Source organism: Phocoena phocoena, chromosome 11 (genome assembly GCF_963924675.1).
Source record: "Phocoena phocoena chromosome 11, mPhoPho1.1, whole genome shotgun sequence".
Classification (NCBI taxonomy): domain Eukaryota; kingdom Metazoa; phylum Chordata; class Mammalia; order Artiodactyla; family Phocoenidae; genus Phocoena; species Phocoena phocoena.
The window spans coordinates 85,616,303-85,641,164 of NC_089229.1; the positions used below are offsets into that span (position 1 = coordinate 85,616,303).

Below are 24,862 nucleotides of genomic sequence, written 5' to 3' on the forward strand. Positions count from 1 at the left end.
CCCAGAGAGACTTTCTTTCACTTACTGTTTACTCACGGCTCTCTGCTCAGATTTCATTTCATTGCCTCCCCCATCACACTCAGATTTCCTTTCCTTCTTGTGAGCTTAGCCATGCCTTAAAGATGTTCGTCTTAATTTTTCCAGGTTCTAGTTGTCTTTTAGTGGGAGGGCCCTTCAGTATAACTTCATACTATAAAAGCAGAAGTGTGTATGCATATTTTAAGGACATCCAATCTATATAGTCAAATTGCCCTCTAGAAAGCTTATGATAATTTACACTCCATTAGCAGTGCACTAGGATACACTTTATTCTTAAGTTTGCTAACACAGGATATTATTTAGAAAAAAATACCCATAAATCACAAGAAAAAGGAAAGTAGTATCTTTATATTAACATAAAAATTTTTTAAATTTTATATTATAGTTGATTTACAATGTTGTGTTAGTTTTAGGTGTATAGCAAAGTGATTTAGTTATACATATACATATATCTATTCTTTTTCAGATTATATTAACTTAATTTTTAAAAATTACTAGTGAAGTTTAAAAAAATTAAGTGTTTCTTTGGGTCATTTATGCAATTTACTTTTTAATCACCTAGACATATGGATTTGGATATCAGAATAGGTCTGATCTGGATATAGAAAGTCTTAGACATGGATTATATAATCCAAGGAGAGCATGTACAGCAAGAATAAATTAAGACAAAGTATATCTTAGGAAACATCAAAATTTATGAGTCATTTTGAGGAATAGGGGCCAGAGGAAGAGATGGGAGTGCTCAAATATGACTTACTGGGAGAAAAAAGTGATGTCAGAAATCAATGAAAGAGAAAGTCCAAGAAGGAAAATCCTGGTATGAATGTCACATTATGCAGATAAATAACATAGGATGAAGACTAAAAATAGAAGTTTGAGGTCACCAGTAAAGTTCACTGCTGACTATAACTGGGGTGCATTCGGTGCTTGGTATGGGCAGACACAGTATAATGGCATAGCATGACGGTCCTGAAATGTTACTGATATAGATCACTGGATCTTAACATATTGAGAATCAAGCATCCTTTTAAGACTCTGATGGGGAAAATGAGCTCTGTTTTTCTGGAAAATGTGGATTTGAACAAGCAATTTAAATTTTGAGCACAATATCTAGAAATTCATATTCCCTCTGACAACCTCCTTTATATAGATTCCCCTACTGTAGCCTCAAGGCAGACTTTTGATCATAAAGGCAAGAAGAAAGACAAACCAATAACTTCAGGAAAGGTTAGCGTTAGGTTAAGATAACAGGTAAAAAAAAGGCCTGGCACTTACTAACTACATATTCAATAAATGTTCATTGACTTTTCAGCAGGATAGGAGAGTTTGGTAAGACAGGAGAGGGAAAAGATAATTGTTGGTATAGTGTCCCCAGAGAATTGGGAGGCAATGGGATCGTGAATATAGTAGAGAGGTTAGTCTTATGGGGATGAGGGAAGCAGACATTAGAAATGTGTGTTTTTCAGAAACTGCTTTGTGTCAGGCATTGTGTTAGAACATGTTTGTACAATACCTCACTTAATCTTTAAACAACCCTGTGAAGTAGGAAATGTTAGCTTTTACAGATGAGCACTTGAATGTTTAGAGAGATTACATAACTTTTTCAAATTCATGTTAGAAAGTAGCAAGGAGAAGAGTCTAACCTCCATGTGTCACACAACAAAACTGCCACACCTGGTACAGTTATACAGAAATTAAGGAATTAATGACTATTGCTAAGATTGGACTTGGAGGGGAGGGAAATTGGGGAAATTGGAGTCTCTATTTTCATTGTCAAACTGTAACCAAACTCAGGTTCAGCTGTTTGCAGGTTGAAAGTCAATAAATGAGAGACAAGTGTTGGTGAGAAAAGGAAAGCTTGCTTTATTCAGAAGGCCAGCAACCTGGGGAGAAGGTGGACTTGTGTCCCAGAACCAGCTTCGAAGATTCTGCTTGGCCATGAAAGCTTTTAAAGAGAAAAAAGAGGAAAAAAATCTCAGTTAATCACTGAAGTAGGGGGTCAGATTCTTTACCATCTTCCATAGTGTTCAGGCTTGTTGACTTCTTGTGATCTTTCTTTAGATGCTATCTTGTTCATGTAGTCAGCTCACAGGGTTACTGAAGGGGAAGCTGGAGAAAAGATCTAGTCCTCCATTAATTATTTATTCTTCATTCCTACTTCTTCAATCTAAGAAAAAAATCAACAGGTTAGACAAGGCATGGTGTGATCGAAAGATTTGAGAGGTGTGCTTGGGTGGGGGATTGGTGAAGCGTGGAGGCACCTGGTATAAAGGTTAAGTTAAAATACAGATTTGCTAAAGTGGCAACAAAAAGGGCCTCCTGCAAAGAGCTGCTTCCTGCAAAGGGCTGCTTACAAAATGACAGAATGATCCACTGAGAATGACCAGTAGCCTGGCTTACTCCTCTCTACTGACTCGTCAGCGCTGTCCCTTAGATGTCTGGATGGATGTCACACAGTCCTGCAGCCCCTGGGTCCTGCATCCTGCCCACCTCCAGGTCTGACAGCATTGGAAGCTGGGATTGACACAAACCTCTGGGAAAGAGCTAAGTTGTTCATAAGAGATTTTCAAATATGAGCTAAATGAAAAGGGAGAACAAAAAGAACATAAAAGATCCATCAGAGCAAGCATGTATTATTTCTTACCAAAGCCACCCAGGTTTGATTTTATTTTTGTTGTTAGTTTGTCTTTTCCTAAGACCACCCAGTGAGTACAGAAAGAAGCTGTGGAATTGTCCATGTTGTAGAAGCCTTAGGACTAACTTTTTCCCCTCTGTACAATATTACCGTCTATCTTGGTTCAGCAGATTATTAGCTCTTTGAAACCTTATTTACATTTTTTGTTTTGTTTTATACTCAGGAACACTTCACAAATAATATTACGTTTGTTGTTTGTATTTGAGTTTTATTTTAATTTGATCTAAAGCTAAGTAACTTCCAAGCTAAGTTGATATGTGATAGAAATTAACTCGTTCCAAATAGTCATTTTTTTGTTGCTGTCGTGAATACTGTGGTTGGATTTAATTATGGAGATGAGTTTTAAGTGATAATGTGTATAGTCAAAAGAACTCTGGTTTAGATTTGATTATTTAAGCAGATCTGATAATAATTTAAGAGTGATAGCCTGTGATTAAGTTGTAACACTGCTCAGAGAAGTGGCATATGGTTAAGGTTGAAATCTAGCTATTTTATGTTCACTGTTAAAAAAGTTTAATAACCTATGCCAAAAATCCCTTTAAAGATTAGTGGTTTCCCTCTAAGTGTAAATTGATTGGTTGACAAAGATATGTTTACCTACATCCACTCGTACCCCTCCCATCCCCACTCCCATGGAAACAGTCAAACAACCAATGAGCCAACCAAACAGTAGAGGAACAGGGAAAGAGTATTTTTATTTCAATGTGTCTCAGCATAAATGGATTGAAGCTATTTGTTGCACTAGACTTTTGGCTGTGGGTGGAAAAGCCAACATCTATGTGTTCTGGAAATATACGGTGAGTTTCAGAGGCCCAACCACAACAAAGTGTTATGTGTAAACAGCAGATGACAGACAAAAAGGAGTGTTTACCTGTGGGCAGCCATGAAGCGCTCATTGAGAGTGAGTGATGTTTTTGGACACACACTCAGCCATAAGAGCACCCTTAATGGGAAGACTCAAAATGTTCAGTTTACAGATTCCCTCAGTCAGATGACCTAACTGAAATCAGATGAAGGGAGAGATATAGGGTAATGATCCAGTTACTGGGAAAATAGAATAGGATTAGTTGGGATTTTACTGACACCACGGAAATGGAGCCACCAGACTAAAGCCCCTTAGGGCTTAGAATTGCATCTAGTTGCTACCAGGCACCCCTCCTAATCTTTCCTCTCTTTGCATTTCCAGAGATAAATTCAGTTTTGGCGATGTAGGTCTGGACTGAAGCGCTTGGTGAAGTACAATTATAAGCTGTCAATCTTTGAAATAAAACAGCAAACCTTCCTTTTAAAGACTATCCTGAAATGCAAAGGGAGGAAAGGCCAGGAGGGGTGGATGATACCAATTAGACAAAATTCTAAGGGGTTTGTCATTAAAGCCCTAAGGAGCTTTAGTCTGGTAGCTCCGCATGCAGTGGAGGACGTTATGCTACAGGGAATAATCCGCCAGTCACAGAAGGACAAATAAGACGTGATTCTACTTATATGAGGCACCTAAAATAGTCTAACTCTTAGAAACAGAGCAGAATGGTGGTTTCCTGGGGCTGGGAGCAGGGGGAAATGGAGCGCTACTGTTCAACAGGTATAAGGTTCCAGTTACACAAGATGAATAAGTTCTAGAGATCTGTTGTATAACATTGTGCTTATATTAACAATACTGTATTGTGTCCTTAGACATTTAAGAGGGTAGATCTCATGTCAATTGTTCTTACCACAATAAAAACAAAACAAAGCAAACCAGAAATAAAATAAAATAAAAGGTGGACTGTTAAAACCAAGACAAAACCAAATCAAACAAAAACCCCAGCAAGCGATTAAGAGGCTGATGGCAATTGGAGACCTGACATTTTCCGTAACAATATAGGGATCTGAGGGCATCTTGAATCCCTCTCAATCTGTCCTACAGATTTTGTCCCAAGATTTTAAGTCACAGACTGCCAAGACTTCTTTGAAACCCAGGAGAAAACCTACTAAGGCCAAGTTCAAATCAGTACAAACTAAGACCCAAAGGCCAAGGGCATGTTGGTGGACTTCCATGGCATTTGTCTGATCTCAGTTATTTGGGGACATAAGAAAGCCTGGTGTTGGTGCTTCAAATAGTCCCTTGATTCACCGTTCCTTCCAAAACTTTTAACATTTTCCAGTAATGTTTATAAGTATTGTAAGGCATTTTAGGAAGTGCAAGACACCAGATGTGTGTTGTTTGTGGAGACACTTTGAACTCTCCTGAGCTGGGTGAGAGTTTTCTTTAGGTCTGAGGCCCAGGAATATGTTGTAGGTGAACTAGAGACCACACTTTGAGAAACTGCACAAATGAAACAAGACAACTTGCTTCTCATTGTCACCACACCCTGAACTCTGTGACTTCCGGGCTTGTACCTCTCATGTTATGGATGGAGCACGGTTCACTGTGTCACGTAATTGTCTACATGTCTTATCTATTGGCTTCTAAGATGCTTCAAAGTGAGAGCTACTGATTGCTAACTTCTCATTACCCAATGCCTCTTAGCAGAGTGCCTTGGACACATTTAGTCACCTTGTTATTTTAGTGCGATGTCATATGTGTTTCAGTTTTTCCCAGATTCTTGTTTGCTATTAATAGCCTTTATTTTTTTGTTTCTGATTGTTGCTCTAAACTTTAATTTTTTTTTTTTTTCGGTACGCGGGCCTCTCACTGTCGTGGCCTCTCCCGTTGCGGAGCACAGGCTCCGGACGCGCAGGCTCAGCGGCCATGGCTCACAGGCCCAGCCGCTCCGCGGCATGTGGGATCTTCCCAGACCGGGGCACGAACCCATGTCCCCTGCATCGGCAGGCGGACTCTCAACCACTGCGCCACCAGGGAAGCCCTTGAATCCACATTTTTGAACTGCCTAGTAGTAGGTAGGTAGTACACGTTCCAAACCTAGCACCAACTGGGAATTGTGGGTATAAAAATATGGTAAAACCATAGGCTGGGCAACACCTGAGACATACCCACATGAAGCAAGAAACCTTTCTGATGAGTAAGAATGGTACTTACATTCTAACGGTGAAGTACAGACAATTATTGCAAATGCAGGTAGAAAAGCTCATGAACTGGTCTGAGGTTACTGATTCACTTCAATACCCAACCCACTGCTTTGCACCCTTTGTACCAAATAAATTGCTCTTGAGGAAACAGATCAATTTGGGCTAACTTATGTACCAACAATGAAGTTTTAAGCAAGTTTTCTTCAAAGTTGTTTCCTTTTTAACAATCAACGTTTTTCCAATTCAAATTACCAGAAGAATGACAATTCCTCTGTACCTTAAAACACTCTTCATCTTTCAAAATGAAACAGTCTTGGCAGATGGGCTATAAAGAGTGCCTTTTCCCCCTGTAGTTCAAAATAAGTCTGAACTTGGGATCAGTCATATTACTAAGAGCTTCCCACAAGGAGTGAAGGAAATGCTCTACCTTACATAGGTGGATTTACATTGCAATTACCATAAAATACAATGAACCTACTATTAATGTCACAATGGCATGTGTATGGCTTGCTAGCTCATCTTGTTTCCAAATGAAGTGTATTGGAAAATGTGGGTGTTTCTTTTCCAGTGGAGTGGAGCAGACAGCCTTGGTTATATCTTTGCAGATTCAGAATATACAGTATCTGATGATATTGGAGTTTGGGTCACACAACAGGCGAAATTCCAGGCAAAGGGAAACTGCTTTGGAATCTATAACTAGTTTTTTGCCTTGTTTTTTAAAATAACTAGATATTTATCACTGCTGGGAAGATGTTTATACCAAAGGTTTTGCTGAAACTGGGTTAAAAAATGGTCATATATGCAAATACCATATGATATCACTTATATGTGGAATCTAAAATATGACATAAATGAACTTATCTATGAAACAGAAACAGACTCACAGACATAGAGAACACACTTGTGGTTGCCAAGAAGAAGGGGAGTGGTGGAGGAGGGATGGATTGGGACTTTGGGGTTAGCAGATGCAAACCATTATATAGAATGGATAAACAACAAGGTCCTACTCTATAGCACAGGGAACTATATTCAATATCTTATAATAAACCATAAAGGAAAAGAATATGAAAAAGAATATATATGCACAAGTTTTCTTCAAAGTTGTTTCCCTTTTAACAATCAACTTCTTTCCAATTCAAATTACCAAATTTGAATCACTTTTCTGTACAGCAGAAATTAATACATTTTAAATCAACTATACTTCAGTAAAATAAATTAAATAAATTGTCACATATGTTCCACATATGTTTTCTTTGGAGGTCATATCTTCTCAATACAAAGTCACATAGTTGGCAGTTACAATTTGATTTGACCGTACAGACTATCAATGCAAATTCTCTTAAACATAATAATTCATCCTTGATCTACATCCTGTGCTCAGCAAAAAGGTATCTGTGTTTCATGGCCCTTCAATACATACTCCCATCTTGCCATCATTTCGTGGAAGTAGGTGAATTCTTCAAAGATCAAGGTAGTGAAGTTCATTTGTGGAATAGCTTATTTCTAAATTTACTAGTTTACCAGATATATTGTTTTAAGGAATAATCAGCATAAGCATATTAAATGGTTCTGTATATGCTTTCCTATAAACATAATTTATTGACTATATTAAGTGAATATGAATATTTTCTTTTTGAATACATTCAAATACCCAATGAAAAACATTTTACATAAATATATTCTTCATAAATGTATTCTCCCTAATTATATTCTTCATGAATATATTTTTCACAACTAAGAATATTTTCAGTGAATTTATTCATCTTTATTATGCTTTTAATACTACCTTAGGGTGGGAGGGAGACACAAGAAGGAGGGCATATGGGGATATATGTATACATAGAGCTGATTCACTTTGTTATGCAGCAGAAACTAACACACCATTGTAAGCAATTATACTCCAATAAAGATGTTAAAAAATACTACCTTATTAGAACTTATTCTTAATATATTTATATTAATATTTATTAGAAAATTTATTTGAAAATAGTCATAAAATCACCAAATAAGCCTAGGACTCAGCTTTCGACAAATTGAACATTCCTTAAAATGTAGTTAATGAAAGTATATGTATATTTAAAAACAATATTCCTTATAAAAAGTTTTAGTAAATTTGACAAGTTTGGTGTTTGGTAAATTGACATTGTGACGGACCTCAGGTTTAATTCCCTTATCAGTTCATTTACTTAAGAAAGCATAATTTGTGATTATCTTTCATGACTTGGAATAGAAAAATACATCTTAGCTTTATATTGTTCATTCAGTCTTGCTTACTTGGCTTCTAGGACGATATAGTGAAAACTAATTTCAAATCAATTATAATTTTTAACAGGATGCTATGAATCCATTCTCACAAGTGATAACGATCCCGAATTTTTCAGGATTAGCTATTTACCTAAAATGAATGAGCAGAGCCCTGTGTTGTCTGTGCTCAACGGAAAAAAAGACGTCGTGGTCCTGCTTGCAAATAGACGTTACTGCTTCTCTGGTTCTAAAATTTTAGAAAAGGCTCGACTGTTCTCAGTCTCTAGACCACTATGTTTACGTCATAAGCATTGGTCCACCAAATTGTAATAATTTAGTTTTCCTACTGCAAGGAGGAGGTAGATCCCATATGAATATGCTACTTTCAACAGACATTTAGCCTGGATTTTCTAAGATTTAGGTGAAGGATGAATTGAATTTGGACCATGAAAAGTCACGTTCCCAGAAAATTCTATGGTTGTACTTAACAAGACCAAACACAAAACCAAAACAGATCAAAACCGAAACAGCTTCAAATAACTGAAGCTTAAAAATTAACCTGCTTCTTTGAATGTGCTGTTAATGTTTCTACAATAACTTTTTGGGGTAATGAGAAGTACCATTTAGCTCATTTACTCACTGTCTCCCGTGGAGTGATTACTCTGTGTTTATATGAATATGGATTAGGAAAATTGTTCTGCACATACGAGCTAGGGATTTTGAAGAATCTTTATCCTCAACACTGATTTTACCAAGAAAAGGGGGAAGTGGTATTGCAGTTAGTTATTAAAGAAATAAGGAATAGGGTTTACTAACATCTGAATATATATATTCAAGAAGACTCACTCTAAATCTAAAAGCTCAAACTGTTACCTTTCCTTTAAAAAAGAAAATACTGATTTGTATATAACTTGAGTCAAAATGCATTGTTAATTTTGCATTGAGTAGGGCTTTAACTAATCTGTTCATTTTCTCTTGTCTTCCTCTTAGGCATATAATTTTCTGCAACATTCATTCAGATAAGTTACTGTATAGTAGGAAGGATCTTAAAACATTTTCCAAACCAAATGTATTTGCCTCTTTGGTTTCTTCTGTACTAAAATTCCTAACATGTGAGCTAGTCCTTTTAATTAAAAAACTTAACAAAGGGCCCCTATTAAAATATGAATCTGCCTGGGAGGAGCATATTAAGTTCAAAATTAAACGGTGGTAATATATCAGTATGAATGTATTAACTAGATTAGTTTCATAGCAACTAGAAAAGAGTAGAACCAAGACATAAAACACTGTGGGAAGTGAGTCAGGTGAAGCACTACAATTCATACCTCTGTGAGGCCAAGTATGGGGTACACTGTGGGTTTATGGTATGGTGGGTAAGGGGAGGGAGGTATTCCTTGGATTACATCTTCTCTCAGGCTTCCTACAATGCTCAAACGGTGCAGCTCTCTCATTCTAGGAGTTCTGAAAGGCAGCACATGGAACTGTTTAACCCCTAACATTAATGCTACATACAAATAGTCACTCAGTAAGTGAGATTTATCTGATTTTTGAAGATACATAAATTCAGTTACGGAAATGCCAGTTTTCACTGCTCAGCGGTCCTTTTATCAGATTTACCCAGCTGGCAAAAGAAAAATGTTTTGACCCATATTATCCCTTTGCTTTTTTCCTTCTGTCAGTTCTCTCACCTTATCTGTATGAAGTTGCCTATGGGTAGACAGAGTAAGTGGCCAGGTAATGTATGTGATTTGAAAGGTATTGCAAAATTTTGTTATTCTATCCCATGTCCCTGCCAATGGAAATGTCCATTATCGACATTTCTCCAATGCATGAGATAACCAAGGTGAAATCTTCCTCCTGCATTTTACAAACATATGCATTTTTTCCCTCTCTGGGAAAGAGGAAAAAGATAAGCTACTTCCTAATCAGAATGGTGTCTTAGGTAAGCAGGTGTTACACTGGAAAGTAGCAAAATGCGGCAGTCAAGGAACATATATGAAGAGTTAGGGGAAAGGGAGAAGAGAAAAAGGGGGCTAAAAAATATGTTTTCATAGAAGTTAGTCTTTGATTTAGTCTGTCATCTCTCATATTGATTAAGGAGAAAAAAGGTGACAAGGGCAATTTGACTCTCTGGAGATGACAGGTGTAGGTCACGTGGGTGCACACGTGCATGTGAGTTTCTCACAGTGTGTATAGGTGTTTTAGCAGTCCTGTTAGTCCCTAGGTCGATTTCAGTGAGAGTTGCTCTGTATGTAGTTGTTGTTTTGATGTGCTTGTGATGGGAGGTGAGACCAGTGTCCGCTTACTCTGCTATCTTAATCTCTTTTGAAAAGTTTTATAAATTAAAAAACGTTTATTTAAAAATAGATGATTCTGGGCTTCCCTGGTGGCACAGTGGTTGAGAGTCTGCCTGCCGACGTAGGAGACGTGGGTTCGTGCCCCGGTCCGGGAGGATCCCATATGTCGCCGAGCGGCTGGGCCCGTGAGCCATGGCCGCTGAGCCTGAGCGTCCGGAGCCTGTGCTCCGCAACGGGAGAGGCCACAGCAGTGAGAGGCTCGCGTAACGCAAAAAAAAAAAAAAAAAAAAAAAAAAAAAAAAAAAAAGATGATTCTACCTAAAATGTTTTATTTTAGATCAATATGTTTGTAGACAAATTATAAACTTTATGATATTTGGTAATATTAAGTAGGAAGGCAAATTTTTGTCATATATATCATGCTATTTATCATGTGATATAAACTCCTTATTTTAAATTAATATTGAGAAAAAAGCATGACCTGTTAAAAAATAAATTCAAAGGTGACATTCTGTTGTATTTGGCTTCAGAGAGTCACACAATAAAATATAGATTGGTGTTTAATTATTATATGTGTTAAAGTGTTAAAATAAGACAAAAGCTGATATAATGTTTGGAAGTTTTACACTTTGGAGTTTAAAAATGTTTGGAGTTTTAAAAAATCTTAAAAATCAATAAACTTAGTATTATACTGTTTGTATTTTCTTCAGAACTGAAGAAATAAGATAATAGGTTTTATGTCATTATTTGCAGATATTTCTAACTAGATGAAAAAAGAGCATTTAGATGCCATTCTTCATTTTATTCTTTCTTTCCAAGAATTGGTTTTGATATAATGAAAACATAAAATGAAGTACTATACTATTGGAGGATGGAGGGGACGAACAGTGCCCACTGAACTGAGAAGGCGTCTTGAGACTGAAAAACAAAGCAGGCAGCTCCATATAATCAATGGATCCATTTATTATAGGGCAACTTACAAGGCAGGATCTATTGGGATCAGGTGACAACAATCCCGAAGCATTCACATCTGCACTCTGCACCACTGAGGAGCCGTTGGGGCAGTTTTATAGTTAACCTAGGGAATGGAGTGAGTGCTTGGAAAAAGGGTGTACATTCCTAAGTCAAGATTTGTGAATGGGGGACTTCCCTGGTGGCACCGTGGTTAAGAATCCACCTACCAATGCAGGGGACACGGGTTCAATACCTGGTCCAGGAAGATCCCACATGCCGTGAACAAACTAAGCCCGTGCACCATAACTACTGAGCCTGCGCTCTAGAACCCATGTGCCACAACTACTGAGCCCACGCACCACAACTAATGAAGCCCATGTGCCTACAGCCCGTGTTCCACAACAAGAGAAGCCATTGCAATGAGAAGCCTGTGCACCGCAGTGAAGAGTAGCCCCCGCTCGCCGCAACTAGAGAAAGCCCCCGCACAGCTATGAAGACCCAATGCAGACAAAAATAAATAAATTTATTTAAAAAAAAGAAGATTTGTGAATGGGTAACCAGTTTCACGGGTGCTGGAGAATACGTCAGCGAAGGTTTTCATCGTTTTGGAGGGACTAACAGAGCATAGGGGCCACCTGGTCCTAATGATTATGAAACAATATCTATAAACTACAAATCCCTTGACGACAGAAAAGTGGTTTACTGCACAGCACAGTCCTGGGTAGGGTCAGTGGAAAGAGAGAAGAAACTCTGAGGGCTCAAGATGGTGTCAGTTATTCTAACAGCCTTACACAGGCAGATTTTAGGGACTTCCCTGGCAGTCCAGTGGTTAAGACTCCACACTCTCAATGTAGGGGTCATGGGTTCGATCCCTGTTTGGGGAACTAAGATCCTACATGCCATGGGGCCCAAAAAATTTTAAATAGAGGAATGAAACTTACTGATCAGATGAACGTACTCTTGAGGGACATTTATAACATTATTTTCTTTATGCTCCTTATTAGGTTAGATTTTTAACATCAGTGCTTTTCATGCTTTCTGTCTTTATCCAATGGTCTATTAGAGGTATAAATAAAACAGTGTATGACCACAAATAAAGATAGTTTAAAATTGTCTAATATTCGAAACCAACATGCTGACAAATGGTACTCAGCTGAGTGGTAAACGGAGGAGAGGCTAGTCCTTCACTCACTCATCTGATTAACACTAGACCTGAGCATCTCACTTGATATTTATTCAGAGCTCCAAACTGTTCCCTTTATATAATTTAAACAAGTGTTTTATTTACTAATACCAAAGTAGAAATGAGAATTGATATCCTTATGGCTGGAAGCACATGGATCCAGTCTAACAGTCAGTGGCTCTGGTCAGGAAAGTTACAGATGCCTCAGGCTGTTTTGCTAAATTAAAGTCCAACTAATCAAAGAGAAGGGAAAGGAAGAGGAGACTGACAAAGGTTCTTAGTGAAAGCAAAATAATTAGAGAACCAAGGGAAAAAAAAACAGTTAAGAAAGTTGTTCATATTTTCTCTTTCTTCCTGATTCAGTCTTGGCAGGTTGTGCATTTCTAAGAATTTGTCCATTTCTTCCAGGTTGTCCATTTTATTGGCATAGAGTTGCTTGTAGTAATCTCTCATGATCTTTTGTATTTCTGCAGTGTCAGTTGTTACTTCTCCTGTTTCATTTCTAAGTCTATTGATTTGAGTCTTCTCCCTTTTTTTCTTGATGAGTCTGGCTAATGGTTTATCAATTTTGTTTATCTTCTCAAAGAACCAGCTTTTAGTTTTATTGATCTTTGCTATCTTTTCCTTCATTTCTTTTTCATTTATTTCTGATCTGATTTTTATGATTTCTTTCCTTCTGCTAACTTTGGGGTTTTTTTTGTTCATCTTTCTCTAATTGCTTTAGGTGCAAGGTTAGGTTGTTTATTCGAGATGATTCCTGTTTCTTAAGGTAGGATTGTATTGCTATAAACTTCCCTCTTAGAACTGCTTTTGCTGCATCCCATAGATTTTGGGTCATCATGTCTCCACTGTCATTTGTTTCTAGGTATTTTTTAATTTCCTCTTTGATTTCATCAGTGATCACTTCGTTATTAAGTAGTGTATTGTTTAGCCTCCATGTGTTTGTATTTTTTACAGATCTTTTCCTGTAATTGATATCTAGTCTCATAGCATTGTGGTCGGAAAAGATACTTGATACAATATCAATTTTCTTAAATTTACCAAGGGTTGATTTGTGACCCAAGATATGATCTGTCCTGCAGAATGTTCCATGAGCACTTGAGAAGAATGTGTATTTTGTTGTTTTTGGATGGAATGTCCTATAAATATCAATTATCTCCATCTTGTTTAATGTATCATTTAAACCTTGTGTTTCCTTATTCATTTTCATTTTGTATGATCTGTCCATTGGTGCAAGTGGGGTGTTAAAGTCCCCTACTATGTGTTACTGTCAATTTCCCCTTTTATGGCTGTTAGCATTTGCCTTATGTATTGAGGTGCTCCTATGTTGAGTGCATAAATATTTACAATTGTTATATCTTCTTCTTGGATCGATCCCTTGATCATTATGTAGTATCCTTCTTTGTCTCTTGTAACAGTGTTTATTTTAAAGTCTATTTTGTCTGATATGAGAATTGCTACTTCAGCTTTCTTTTGGTTTCCATTTGCATGAAATATCTTTTTCCATCCCCTCACTTTCAGTCTGTATGTGTCTCTAGGTCTGAAGTGGGTCTCTTGTAGACAGCAAATATATGGGTCTTGTTTTTGTATCCATTCAGCCAATCTGTGTCTTTTGGTGGGAGCATTTAGTCCATTTACATTTAAGGTAATTATCGATATGTATGTTCCTATTCCCATTTTCTTAATTGTTTTGGGTTCGTTATTGTAGGTCTTTTCCTTCTCTTGTGTTTCTTGCCCAGAGAAGTTCCTTTAGCAGTTGTTGTAGAGCTGGTTTGGTGGTGCTGAACTCTCTCAGCTTTTGCTTGTCTGTAAAGGTTTTAATTTCTCCATCAAATCTGAATGAGATCCTTGCTGGGTAGAGTAATCTTGGTTGCAGGTTTTTCTCCTTCATCACTTTAAATATGTCCTGCCAGTCCCTTCTGGCTTGCAGAGTTTCTGCTGAAAGATCAGCTGTTAACCTTATGGGGATTCCCTTGTGTGTTATTTTTCCCTTGCTGCTTTTAATATGTTTTCTTTGTATTTAATTTTTGACAGTTTGATTAACATGTGTTTTGGCATATTTCTCCTTGGATTTATCCTGTATTGGACTCTCTGTGGTTTCTGGACTTGATTAACCATTTCCTGTCCCATATTAGGGAAGTTTTCAACTATAATCTCTTCAAATATTTTCTCAGTCCCTTTCTTTTTCTCTTCTTCTTCTGGAACCCCTATAATTCGAATGTTGGTGCGTTTAATGTTGTCCCAGAGGTCTCTGAGACTGTCCTCAGTTCCTTTCATTCTTTTTTCTTTATTCTGCTCTGCAGTAGTTATTTCCACTATTTTATCTTCCAGGTCACTTATCCGTTCTTCTGCCTCAGTTATTCTGCTATTGATCCCATCTAGAGTATTTTTCATTTCATTTATTGTGTTGTTCATCGTTTTTTGTTTCATCTTTAGTTCTTCCAGGTCCTTGTTAAACATTTCTTGTATTTTCTCCATTCTATTTCCAAGATTTTGGATCATCTTTATTATCATTATTCTGAATTCTTTTTCAGGTAAACTGCCTATTTCCTCTTCATTTGTTAGGTCTGGTGGGTTTTTATCCTGCTCCTTCATCTGCTGTGTGTTTTTCTGTCTTCTCATTTTGCTTATCTTACTGTGTTTGGGGTCTCCTTTTTGCAGGCTGCAGGTTCATAGCTCCCGTTGTTTTTGGTGTCTGTCCCAGTGGCTAAGGTTGGTTCAGTGGGTTGTGTAGGCTTCCTGGTGGAGGGGACTAGTGCCTGTGTTCTGGTGGATGAGGCTGGATCTTGTCTTTCTGGTGGGCAGGTCCACGTCTGGTGGTGTGTTTTGGGGTGTCTGTGGACTTACTATGATTTTAGGCAGCCTCTCTGCTAATGGGTGGCGTTGGGTTCCTGTCTTGCTAGTTGTTTGGCATGGGATGTCCAGCACTGTAGCTTGCTGGTCGTTGAGTGAAGCTGGGTGTTGGTGTTGAGTTGGAGGTCTCTGGGAGATTTTCGCCGTTTGATATTATGTGGAGCTGGGAGGTCTCTTGTGGACCAGTGTCCTGAAGTTGGCTCTCCCACCTCAGAGGCACAGCACTGACTCCTGGCTGCAGCACCAAGAGCCTTTCATCCACATGGCTCAGAATAAAAGGGAGAAAAAGTAGAAAGAAAGAATTAGTAGAAGTAGAAAAAAAGAAAGAAAGGAGGGAGGGAGGGACGGAGGAAGGAAGGAGGGAAGGAAGGAAAAAAAGAAAGAAAGAAGATAAAATAAAGTAAGATAAACTATAATAAAGTTATTAAAATAAAAAAATAATTATTAAGAGAAAAAAAAAAGGACGGATAGAGCCCTAGGACAAATGGTGGAAGCAAAGCTATACAGACAAAATTTCACATATAAGCATACATATACACACTCACAAAAAGAGGAAAAGGGGAAAAAATCATAGATCTTGCTCTCGAAGCCCACCTCCTTAATTTGCGATGATTCGTTGTCTATTCAGGTATTCCACAGATGGAGGTACATCAACTTAATTGTGGAGCTTTAATCCGCTGCTTCTGAGGCTGCTGGGAGAGATTTCCCTTTCTCTTCTTTGTTCTCACAGCTCCCAGGGGCTCAGCTTTGGATTTGGCCCCGCCTCTGCGTGTAGGTCTCCGTAGGGCGTCTGTTCTTCACTCAGACAGGACAGGGTTAAAGGAGCAGCTGAGTCGGGGGCTCTGGCTCACTCAGGCTGGGGGGGGGGGGGGGGGGGAGGGGCACGGAGTGCGGGGTGGGCCTGCGGCGGCAGAGGCCGGTGTGACGTTGCACCAGCCTGAGGCGCGCCGTGCGTTCTCCCACGTAAGTTGTGCCTGGATCACGGGACCCTGGCAGTGGCGGGCTGCACCGGCTCCCCGGAAGCGGGGTGTGCATAGTGACCTGTGCTCGCACACAGGCTTCTTGGTGGTGGCAGCAACAGCCTTAGCGTCTCATGCCCGTCTCTGAGGTCCGCGCTTTTATCCGCGGCTCGTGCCCGTCTCTGGAGCTCCTTTAAGCAGCGCTCTGAATCCCCTCTCTTCACGCACCAGGAAACAAAGAGGGAAGAAAGTCTCTTGCCTCTTCGGCAGGTCCAGACTTTTCCCCGGACTCCCTCCCGGCTAGCTGTGACGCACTAACGCCCTGCAGGCTGTGTTCACGGCGCCAACCCCAGTCCTCTCCCGGCGCTCCGACCGAAGCCCGAGCCTCAGCTCCCAGCCCCGCCCGCCCCGGCGGGTGAGCAGACAAGCCTCTCGGGCTCGTGAGTGCCGGTCGGCCCTGATCCTCTGTGCGGGAATCTCTCCGCTTTGCCCTCCGCACCCCTGTGGCTGTGCTCTCCTCCGCGGCCCCGAAGCTTCCCCCTCCGCCACCCGCAGTCTCCGCCCGCAAAGGGGCTTCCTAGTGTGTGGAAATCTTTCCTCCTTCTCGGCTCCCTCCCACTGGTGCAGGTCCCGTCCCTATCCTTTTGTCTCTGTTTTTTCTTTTGCCCTACCCAGGTACTTGGGGTGTTTCTTGCCTTTTGGGAGGTTTGAGGTCTTCTGCCAGCGTTCAGTAGGTGTTGTATAGGAGTTGTTCCTCATATAGATGTATTTCTGGTGTATCTGTGGGGAGGAAGGTGATCTCCGTGTCTTACTCTTCCGCCATTTTCCCGGAAGCCCTTATTGTAGTTTTGATTTGTATTTCTCTAATGATTAATGATGTTGAGCATTCTTTCATGTGTTTGTTGGCAATCTGTATATCTTCTTTGGAGAAATGTTGTCATAAGGTTTTATGATAACTAAATGAATTGGCAACTCTAAAGCTTCTAAAACTGTGTCTGGACTATAGCAAGTAGTATATAATGTGTATATGTTGTATTAGCTCCAGTTATATATAGTTTTACAAAAATGGTGTCACATTTTATGTAATATATTAGGGTTTGTGTTTTTCTAATCTGGTCATAGCCCTTTAGGACAATCTGCTTCTACATGCTTTTCTTGTATGTTGGAGTCTTTGAGAGTGTCCAATCAATAAATACCAATAAGTACCAGTGCCCCCCCCATCCTAACTGTGAATCAATTGAAAAATAAGAGACACGTATGACACAGATTCCAAAACATCACTTCTAGCACTGACAAGCTGATGTGAGGGAATGTGCCTTATTTCTGCTGGCAAGCAGGCTTTCTTACGGTTAACCTCCAAATAGATCAACCTCCCCACGTCAGCCTTCTCCACATGGAGTGAGTGAGGGTATGGAAAGGAAGGACATGTCATGCTCATGGAATTCCATCTATATAGAAGGAAATAATAAGAATGAGGAATAATAATATTATCCTTTTCCCTTTTTCTCCTCCCACCATGGAAAAGTTTTCCTTCTGACTTTAATGTACTGTTTTTACTCTGCTTGTTGAAGCATTTTAACAAAGCACTTAGTGGTAATTGAGACTATGTATCTCGAATTTCTTTGGACATTTTCCCCACATATAACTTAAATAAGAGAGCTAGATATACCTTGGTAAGTGAAGATTTGGTGACAATGGCTGTGTTTTACCTGATGCAAAAGCAGTTGGTTAATATATCTGACCAGTTAAAAATCAGTTAATTTGATGACAAAATCTCATTTGGTATCACATAGAGATTGCAGGGACTGCATATGTAATGTCAAGAGCTGGCCAGTTATGCACACTAGTTAAATCTCCTGAATCTTCTATTACTGAGAATAAAAAGAGCATTAAGGATTGAAGGTATAATATCAATAACATCGATAGGTACACTTCACTGAATGTTGATTGTGTGCTAGCATCATATTACACACTTCTTATGTATTATCTTATTTAATTTTATTGCAACTGATTGTTGTTGTCGTGGTCACTTGTATTGGGCCCTCTGATCCTTTCTGTCCTCCATGGGACTGACTTCAGAAAATTAAAGTTTCCAGGTTCCCTTGCATCTGATTTCCAGTTAGGTTGTCAGTGGGAGGTACTGGTGTGAAACTGGGATTGTAGAGGGGAAAAGCCATTTCTCCAGCTCCATGCTTTTAAGTGGTGCCTCTGGCAGTGGCTCGAGCTCCTGCAACCCAGCCCTTTTCCCTCTCTGATACATTCTCAGGAGTGAGAGAGACTTGCCACTGACATAAATCTCTGGGTTGCCCACCGTCTGCCCAGTTTGGCTTTTTAACTCTTCCGATGCCTTTAGAACTAGTTTCCCGTAATTAAATCCTCTATTGAACTACCTGTCATGGGTTCTGTTTTCTTGTCTGAACCTTGATTTATGTGAAGATAGAGATTATATTCATTGTACGGGTAGATTAAGTGACTTGTACAGAATCACACAACTAGTTTAAAAACAGGCTTTCAGGGCTTCCCTGGTGGTGCAGTGGTTGAGAGTCCGCCTGCCGATGCAGGGGACACAGGTTCGTGCCCCGGTCCGGGAAGATCCCACATGCCGCAGAGCGGCTAGGCCCGTGAGCCATGGCTGCCGGGCCTGCGCGTCCGGAGCCTGTGCTCCGCAACGGGAGAAGCCACAACAGTGAGAGGCCCGTGTACCACGGGAAAAAAAAAAAAAAAACAGGCTTTCAAACCAGTAGTGCCTCCTTACGAAGCCCAAGTCCTTAAACTACTATGCTGTATCGAAATGATATTCCAAGTGAATGTCCAAATAAATACTTTTCATGAATTGCTTATTTTTATTACTTAGTTCAAATTGTCTGCGTGATGGCACGAAGCAGCTATTATTATCCTTTAATTGTCTATCTCTCCCATTAGCTTGTGAGACTGCTTGAGAGCAAGCACATATGTTATTCATCTTTGTAGTCTTAGCACCAACTACTGTGCTTGGAATGTAGTAGAGCCTTAATAAATATTTGTGGAATGAATGAATAATAATCACTGTCATTTCCAGAGCGACTATTTCATTCCAGCAAGCATACTAGGGGTCTTATGTAAAATTCATAACTCAGTCTTCATAACAATCTTGCAAGGTAGGCATAAATATTCCAACATCATAGGTAAGGGGAAATAGGGTCAGAGTTTAAACAATTCACAACTAAACTAGAATTAAACCCAAGCTAACTGGGCTTTAAAGTCTGACCTTTTGTCTACATCTAGCTGCTTCCATTAGTATGAAGGAACAAATATATAAATAATTGGGTTGGAAAAAAATCTAACATCTTATTGGATTTCCAGTTATTAGAGGAACTTCATAAACAGGTGAAGTCTTATCTCTATGAGAAAAAAGAGGAGTTCTGTATTTTCTTGCCATAATTAAATGAAGAAACAAGTTTTTGTATCTCAAACTATGCCTATTCAGGCAAAAGGAAGAGAAATTGGGATAATAATCTGAAATATGGAATGGTTTAAATTGCCAGTGTGGAAAACATTGGCTATTCCCATAATTACCTAATCATTCTCTAGAGTTACTTGGCATGAGATGTAACCCTGGTGATATTCACAACTAGCTCTCCTAAAGACTTAGAAGTCAGATTTTAGCTTTACTTTTCCATGTCTTGGTTTATTATCCAGCACGAGCCAGTAATTTTCCAAAGTACCTGGGTAGGTATTTTTATTGCTGGATTGCTGATGATGGTTTTCACTTGTGTTTCTCTGTGTTCCATACTTTGCTTTGCATGGTAAAATCATATGCATGAGTCTATGGCCCAGTTAAGTTTCTCCCTTAGTTTTACCAGAGTGATGCATTTCTAGTAACTCCTCTGAGCTTGGACTTAAAATAATACCTATATTTGTAAGGCTGATTTGCAGAATCCATGTCTTATTCTTTGATTTCTGATGAAAAGCAAAATAATTTGGTAGGCGTCATACAAAGAGTCATTGTTAATTCTCCATGTGCTTCTTTGGCACATACTTGCTTGGTTTGGTATTGGTTGAAATTATTTCAGCTGGATACCACCAAGAGGCTGTTCTCTTCTTGCAGAGCTAGGAGCCATTTGAAGATTCTGGAAATAAACAATTTTCATAAGATCTTTGCTGGCGTGACCCTGTCTTTTATCCCAGGGAAAGGATGTTCTCCTAAATCTTCTTCATGTATGTACTACTAGTTTTGCCATGATAAAGTAAAGCCTTTATTTTGTTAATTCAATAGGAGAGATTAATATAAAATTAAATGTAGGCATTTTCCCAGGTGATTTATAATCATAAAAGCTATGTCTATGTATTTAATACTGGGGAAATAACACAATAAGACCGTTTATTTGTTTGATAAAAAATTGTATTCTCTTGTCGTTGAGACACATCATTAAGGACTGGAAACCAAGGGGTGTCAAAAACCCCAGAGTGTTGCTGTTGCATGGGTGTAGAGTTTCAGTCATGCAAGATGAAAAAGTTCTAGAAATCCACTAACCAAAAGTGTGCAGGGAGTGAACAATTCTGTAATGTGCTTTTACTACAATTAAAACAAAAATAAAAACAAACACAGAAAGCAGAGTCGTGACCAGTAGACATGGAAGAAACCCAACTACATTTGTGCTGAAGAATTATCTGCTCCCATTTGAATGTCGAGAAGGAGTTAGAGAAATAAACTGATTCTCTGCTTCATAAAACTGCAGCAAGTCGTTTTCATTAGCAGTGATGACTGATGGAGATTGTTGATGATGCTGTGATCCCAGGAGCAGAAGTCACCGTGTAAACAAAGCTGTGCTGACAAAAGGGGACTGTTCACAAAGCTGACACTAGCGCGGCGTTGAGAATATGAAGAAACAACGTGTGCATTCGCTGATTTGGGGCCAAAGTGCTCAGTAATGATTGTGACATTAACTATTGGAATTTACAAATTTTAAGTAAAAAGAATAGATCTTATTCATTCATTTATTTATTTTCCTCCACTAAAATTTTTCAAAAGTATCTGAAAAGCTAAAATGTTTTCACTGTATAAGTTGGCAAATTAAGGAAGGTTTAGTGTTAATTGAATCGCATTTAATTCTTTCCAAGTGCTAGCTTTAAACACTACAGTGAAAAGACAACTGTTTAAAAACTTCTTTAAGGGCTGGAAACACATTTTGAAACAAACCTTTGAGACATGATGATAAAACCTGCACAATATCACAATGCATAGAAGGAAAAACAGAATTCCCTGATGTGGTGATTTTCTGTGTTACCAACTCCAACTTCTATGCCTCCTCAGGTATATAGGAAAAATAGGCATTTAGAATAGGGATTTTTTTTTTTTTTACATCTTTATTGGAGTATAATTGCTTTACAATGGTGTGTTAGTTTCTGCTTCATAACAAAGTGAATCAGTTATATATATATATATGTACGCTCCCATATCTCTTCCCTCTTGCGTCTCCCACCCTCCCTAACCCACCCCTCTAGGTGGTCACAAAGCACCGAGCTGATCTCCCTGTGCTATGCGGATGCTCCCCACTAGCTATCTGTTTTACGTTTGGTAGTGTATATATGTCCATGCCACTCTCTCACTTTGTCACAGCTTACCCTTCCCCCTCCCCATATCCTCAAGTCCATTCTCTAGTAGGTCTGTGTCTTTATTCCTGTCTTACCCCTAGGTTCTTCATGACATTTTTTTTTCTTAAATTCCATATATATGTGTTAGCATACGGTATTTGTCTCTCTCTTTCTGACGTACTTCACTCTGTATGACAGACTCTAGGTCTATCCACCTCACTACAAATAGCTCAATTTCGTTTCTTTTTATGGCTGAGTAATATTCCATTGCATATATGTGCCACATCTTCTTTATCCATTCATCCGATGATGGACACTTAGGTGAATAGGGATGTTTTTAGCCACTAAGATGAGTGAAGACAACTTTTATACCAAGAGGAATATGTTATCTCCCTCTCTTATCATTTGACTGGGTAGCTATATTGAGCTCTAATATATTGAAATATAAGCAGGCGGGAGCGGAGGAAAAAAAACATAAGGGAGAGAGATTGAGTTCTAACTGTACAAGAAGGAAAAACTGAGAGCAGTTGAGAGGTTTATGATAAAACCAGAGGTCTTAGAGATGAAGACCAAAACATAGCAGTTTCCACTCTTTTGAAAAATTATCCTATTCTATGGGTTTTTCTAAAACTAGTGTTATGTACTGGCACTATACCTAAGGTGACTTGGAATTTTATGGGAGGGATTTCCGCCTGAGTTCATTTGTATTGTCATTCAGAATTGCCAAGAGTGGTCTCTCATAATTTTCACTTATGACCTATGGATTTTTTTCACCACTTACATACCAAACAATTTGTATTTGATCATACACTGTCCAGTTCTATTCCAATGTGTTTATTGAAACGTTTTACCTTTGCCAATAAAAGTATGATTTCCTTGGGATCTGGGTCCAAGTACCTTTCACAGAGCCTTATACTTCTCTACCTAGTTTATATTGTCTGTAGGACAACTTGTCTGTCTTATTCACTGCTGAAATCCTGTGCTTAGCTCAATGACTGGCATATTGTAGACTTCGGATAGATATTTGTTGTCTTCATAAAAGAATGAGTAAAGAGAATTAAGCTCATACATAATTGTTCAGTGGCTATTTCCTTAATGTGTATAGGGGAGTGGGATTCAGGTTTTAAAAATTAGTGCCATTTGGGATATTGTTAAATGGATATTGTTCAGAGGATTTTAATCAATTAACCCTGGGGATACTGTTAAGATAGCATCTGGCAACTTGAAGTAGATTTACTAGATTAAATATAGTCAGAGTGAAATACTTTGGTGTTAGTACAAAATATTGCCCTAATTTCAATAAACGAAATAGACAAAATCTTTGACAAAGGGTTAGTAGAATTTAATAGAGTTTAAATCATCTTTTTGTTTTAGACATAACACATTTTACATATAAAAATGTGTACCTATATATTATATATACACATAGACACACATATATCTGTATTTATTATATATGTATACATATAGGTTTCCACTTCTATGTTTGATCTTCTCTGAAACCTCACTTCTTAACTTGCAGGATTCTTTTCCAGATCATAGAATTATTTGTTATTTTTACTTAGGCGATTTCCATGATTAAAATTCCATGTCTCCCCAGGTTCCCGTGAATCAGCAGTGCCCCAGAAAGCGTTTCCCTTCCTGAGACTCCAGGGAAGTCTTGGAACACAAAGAACTTGAAGAGGGAGCCTGGCCAAATAGAGATTTTTGAGCCTTTGTAGCCTTGCTAAAGCAGATTATTAGTACAAACAAAATCAAAGTCTGTGTGTTCCTAAAAGCAGCATTTTCATGTAAGTCCAAGGAACTCACTTTAGTTTTATTTGCTTTGGCTAAAGAAATGAAAAGCTTTGTTTTAACCACGTGGGCACTATTTTGCAAGGGGATCATAACAAATTGTTCTAATCTTTAATTTCACTAAAGAGTTACTACAGTGATTTGATGTAACTTTTTCAATGGAAAATTAACAACTAAATCTTTTCTAACGTCATTGTTTTCTAGATATGAATCAGAAGCTTCCTAGGTATTTTTGTAACACAATGGATTCTGATTCTGTTATTCAGATTCAGTGTTTTCTTCAAAAGAATGACGCTTTATGACTTTGCCAGCAATTTAATAGATTTTTGTCTTCTTTAAAGAATAGAACTAAGAAATATCAAGATTTAAAGCATAAATACCTTGGAACACTCAGAAGAGCAACATGGGAGAAACTGAGAAAAGAATTGAAACTCATAGAATAAGATGTCTTTCCAAGTTGAAGGTACGGACTTGCTTTGCATGGATATATGTATATGTACCATATATATATTTTTAAACCGAGACCTTGTAAAGTTGCTTATATCTTCATGTATTAATCTAATAATAATGTCATTCTACCTGATATATTGATAAGTTCTTGCTTTAATGAAGGTGGTTTGTAACTGAGGGTGTGTCTAAATAGGATTATTGATTCAGGCAATTTCATCAGACATAGTTTTGAGGGATTTAAATGGAAGACAGGATCTTAAACACTTTCAAGTACACATTATATTACAGTAGGATTTAATATCCTGGATCAAAGGCCAATTTAACGTTCACCCTTCTGGGGCTTCTAAGTCAGAGGCGTATGGAGGTCTCTCCTGGAAAATGGTTCACTGGACAGAAATGCTTTGTTGATCTGTATTCAGTGATGCCTTCACAATGACCCACTAAAACAAATGTTTACTTCAAGCTCTGGCAACATACCAATCATTCTTTATAAGAAAAATGCCCATTTTGTGAGCGGTTTCTGGTATTCTTGACTATTTCAGAGCAAATTCTTTTTGCATAGCTTCAGAGCTGTTTTGCCTTCAAACAAAATTACCAAGGAATCTGGATAATTGTCTTGATTCCACAGCTAGTGCCTGCAAGTGGTTTCCAAACTATGACACTGCCACCAGTTTCCTTCCTATCAAAAGTTTGTTTTCTCTTTGTACATGTGTAGGAAAGATCTACACATGTACTGGAAAGGGGAGAATCATGATATAGAGCTAGAAAATTACTTTTGCCTGAAATGCTCTGTTAATTATATATTTTAAAAATC

At 38.5% G+C, this 24,862-nt stretch overlaps 1 protein-coding gene across 1 annotated transcript in view; it reads left to right on the plus strand.

Moving 5' to 3' along the window:
- SLCO1A2 (solute carrier organic anion transporter family member 1A2) overlaps positions 1–24,862 on the plus strand; it is a 104,200-nt gene that overhangs the window by 33,219 nt on the left and 46,119 nt on the right. The window contains exon 2 of the mRNA XM_065887742.1: positions 23,945–24,061. Within this exon, the coding sequence (XP_065743814.1) occupies positions 24,002–24,061 (60 nt within the window). The 5' untranslated portion in view covers positions 23,945–24,001. The remainder of the gene's footprint in view (positions 1–23,944; positions 24,062–24,862) is intronic.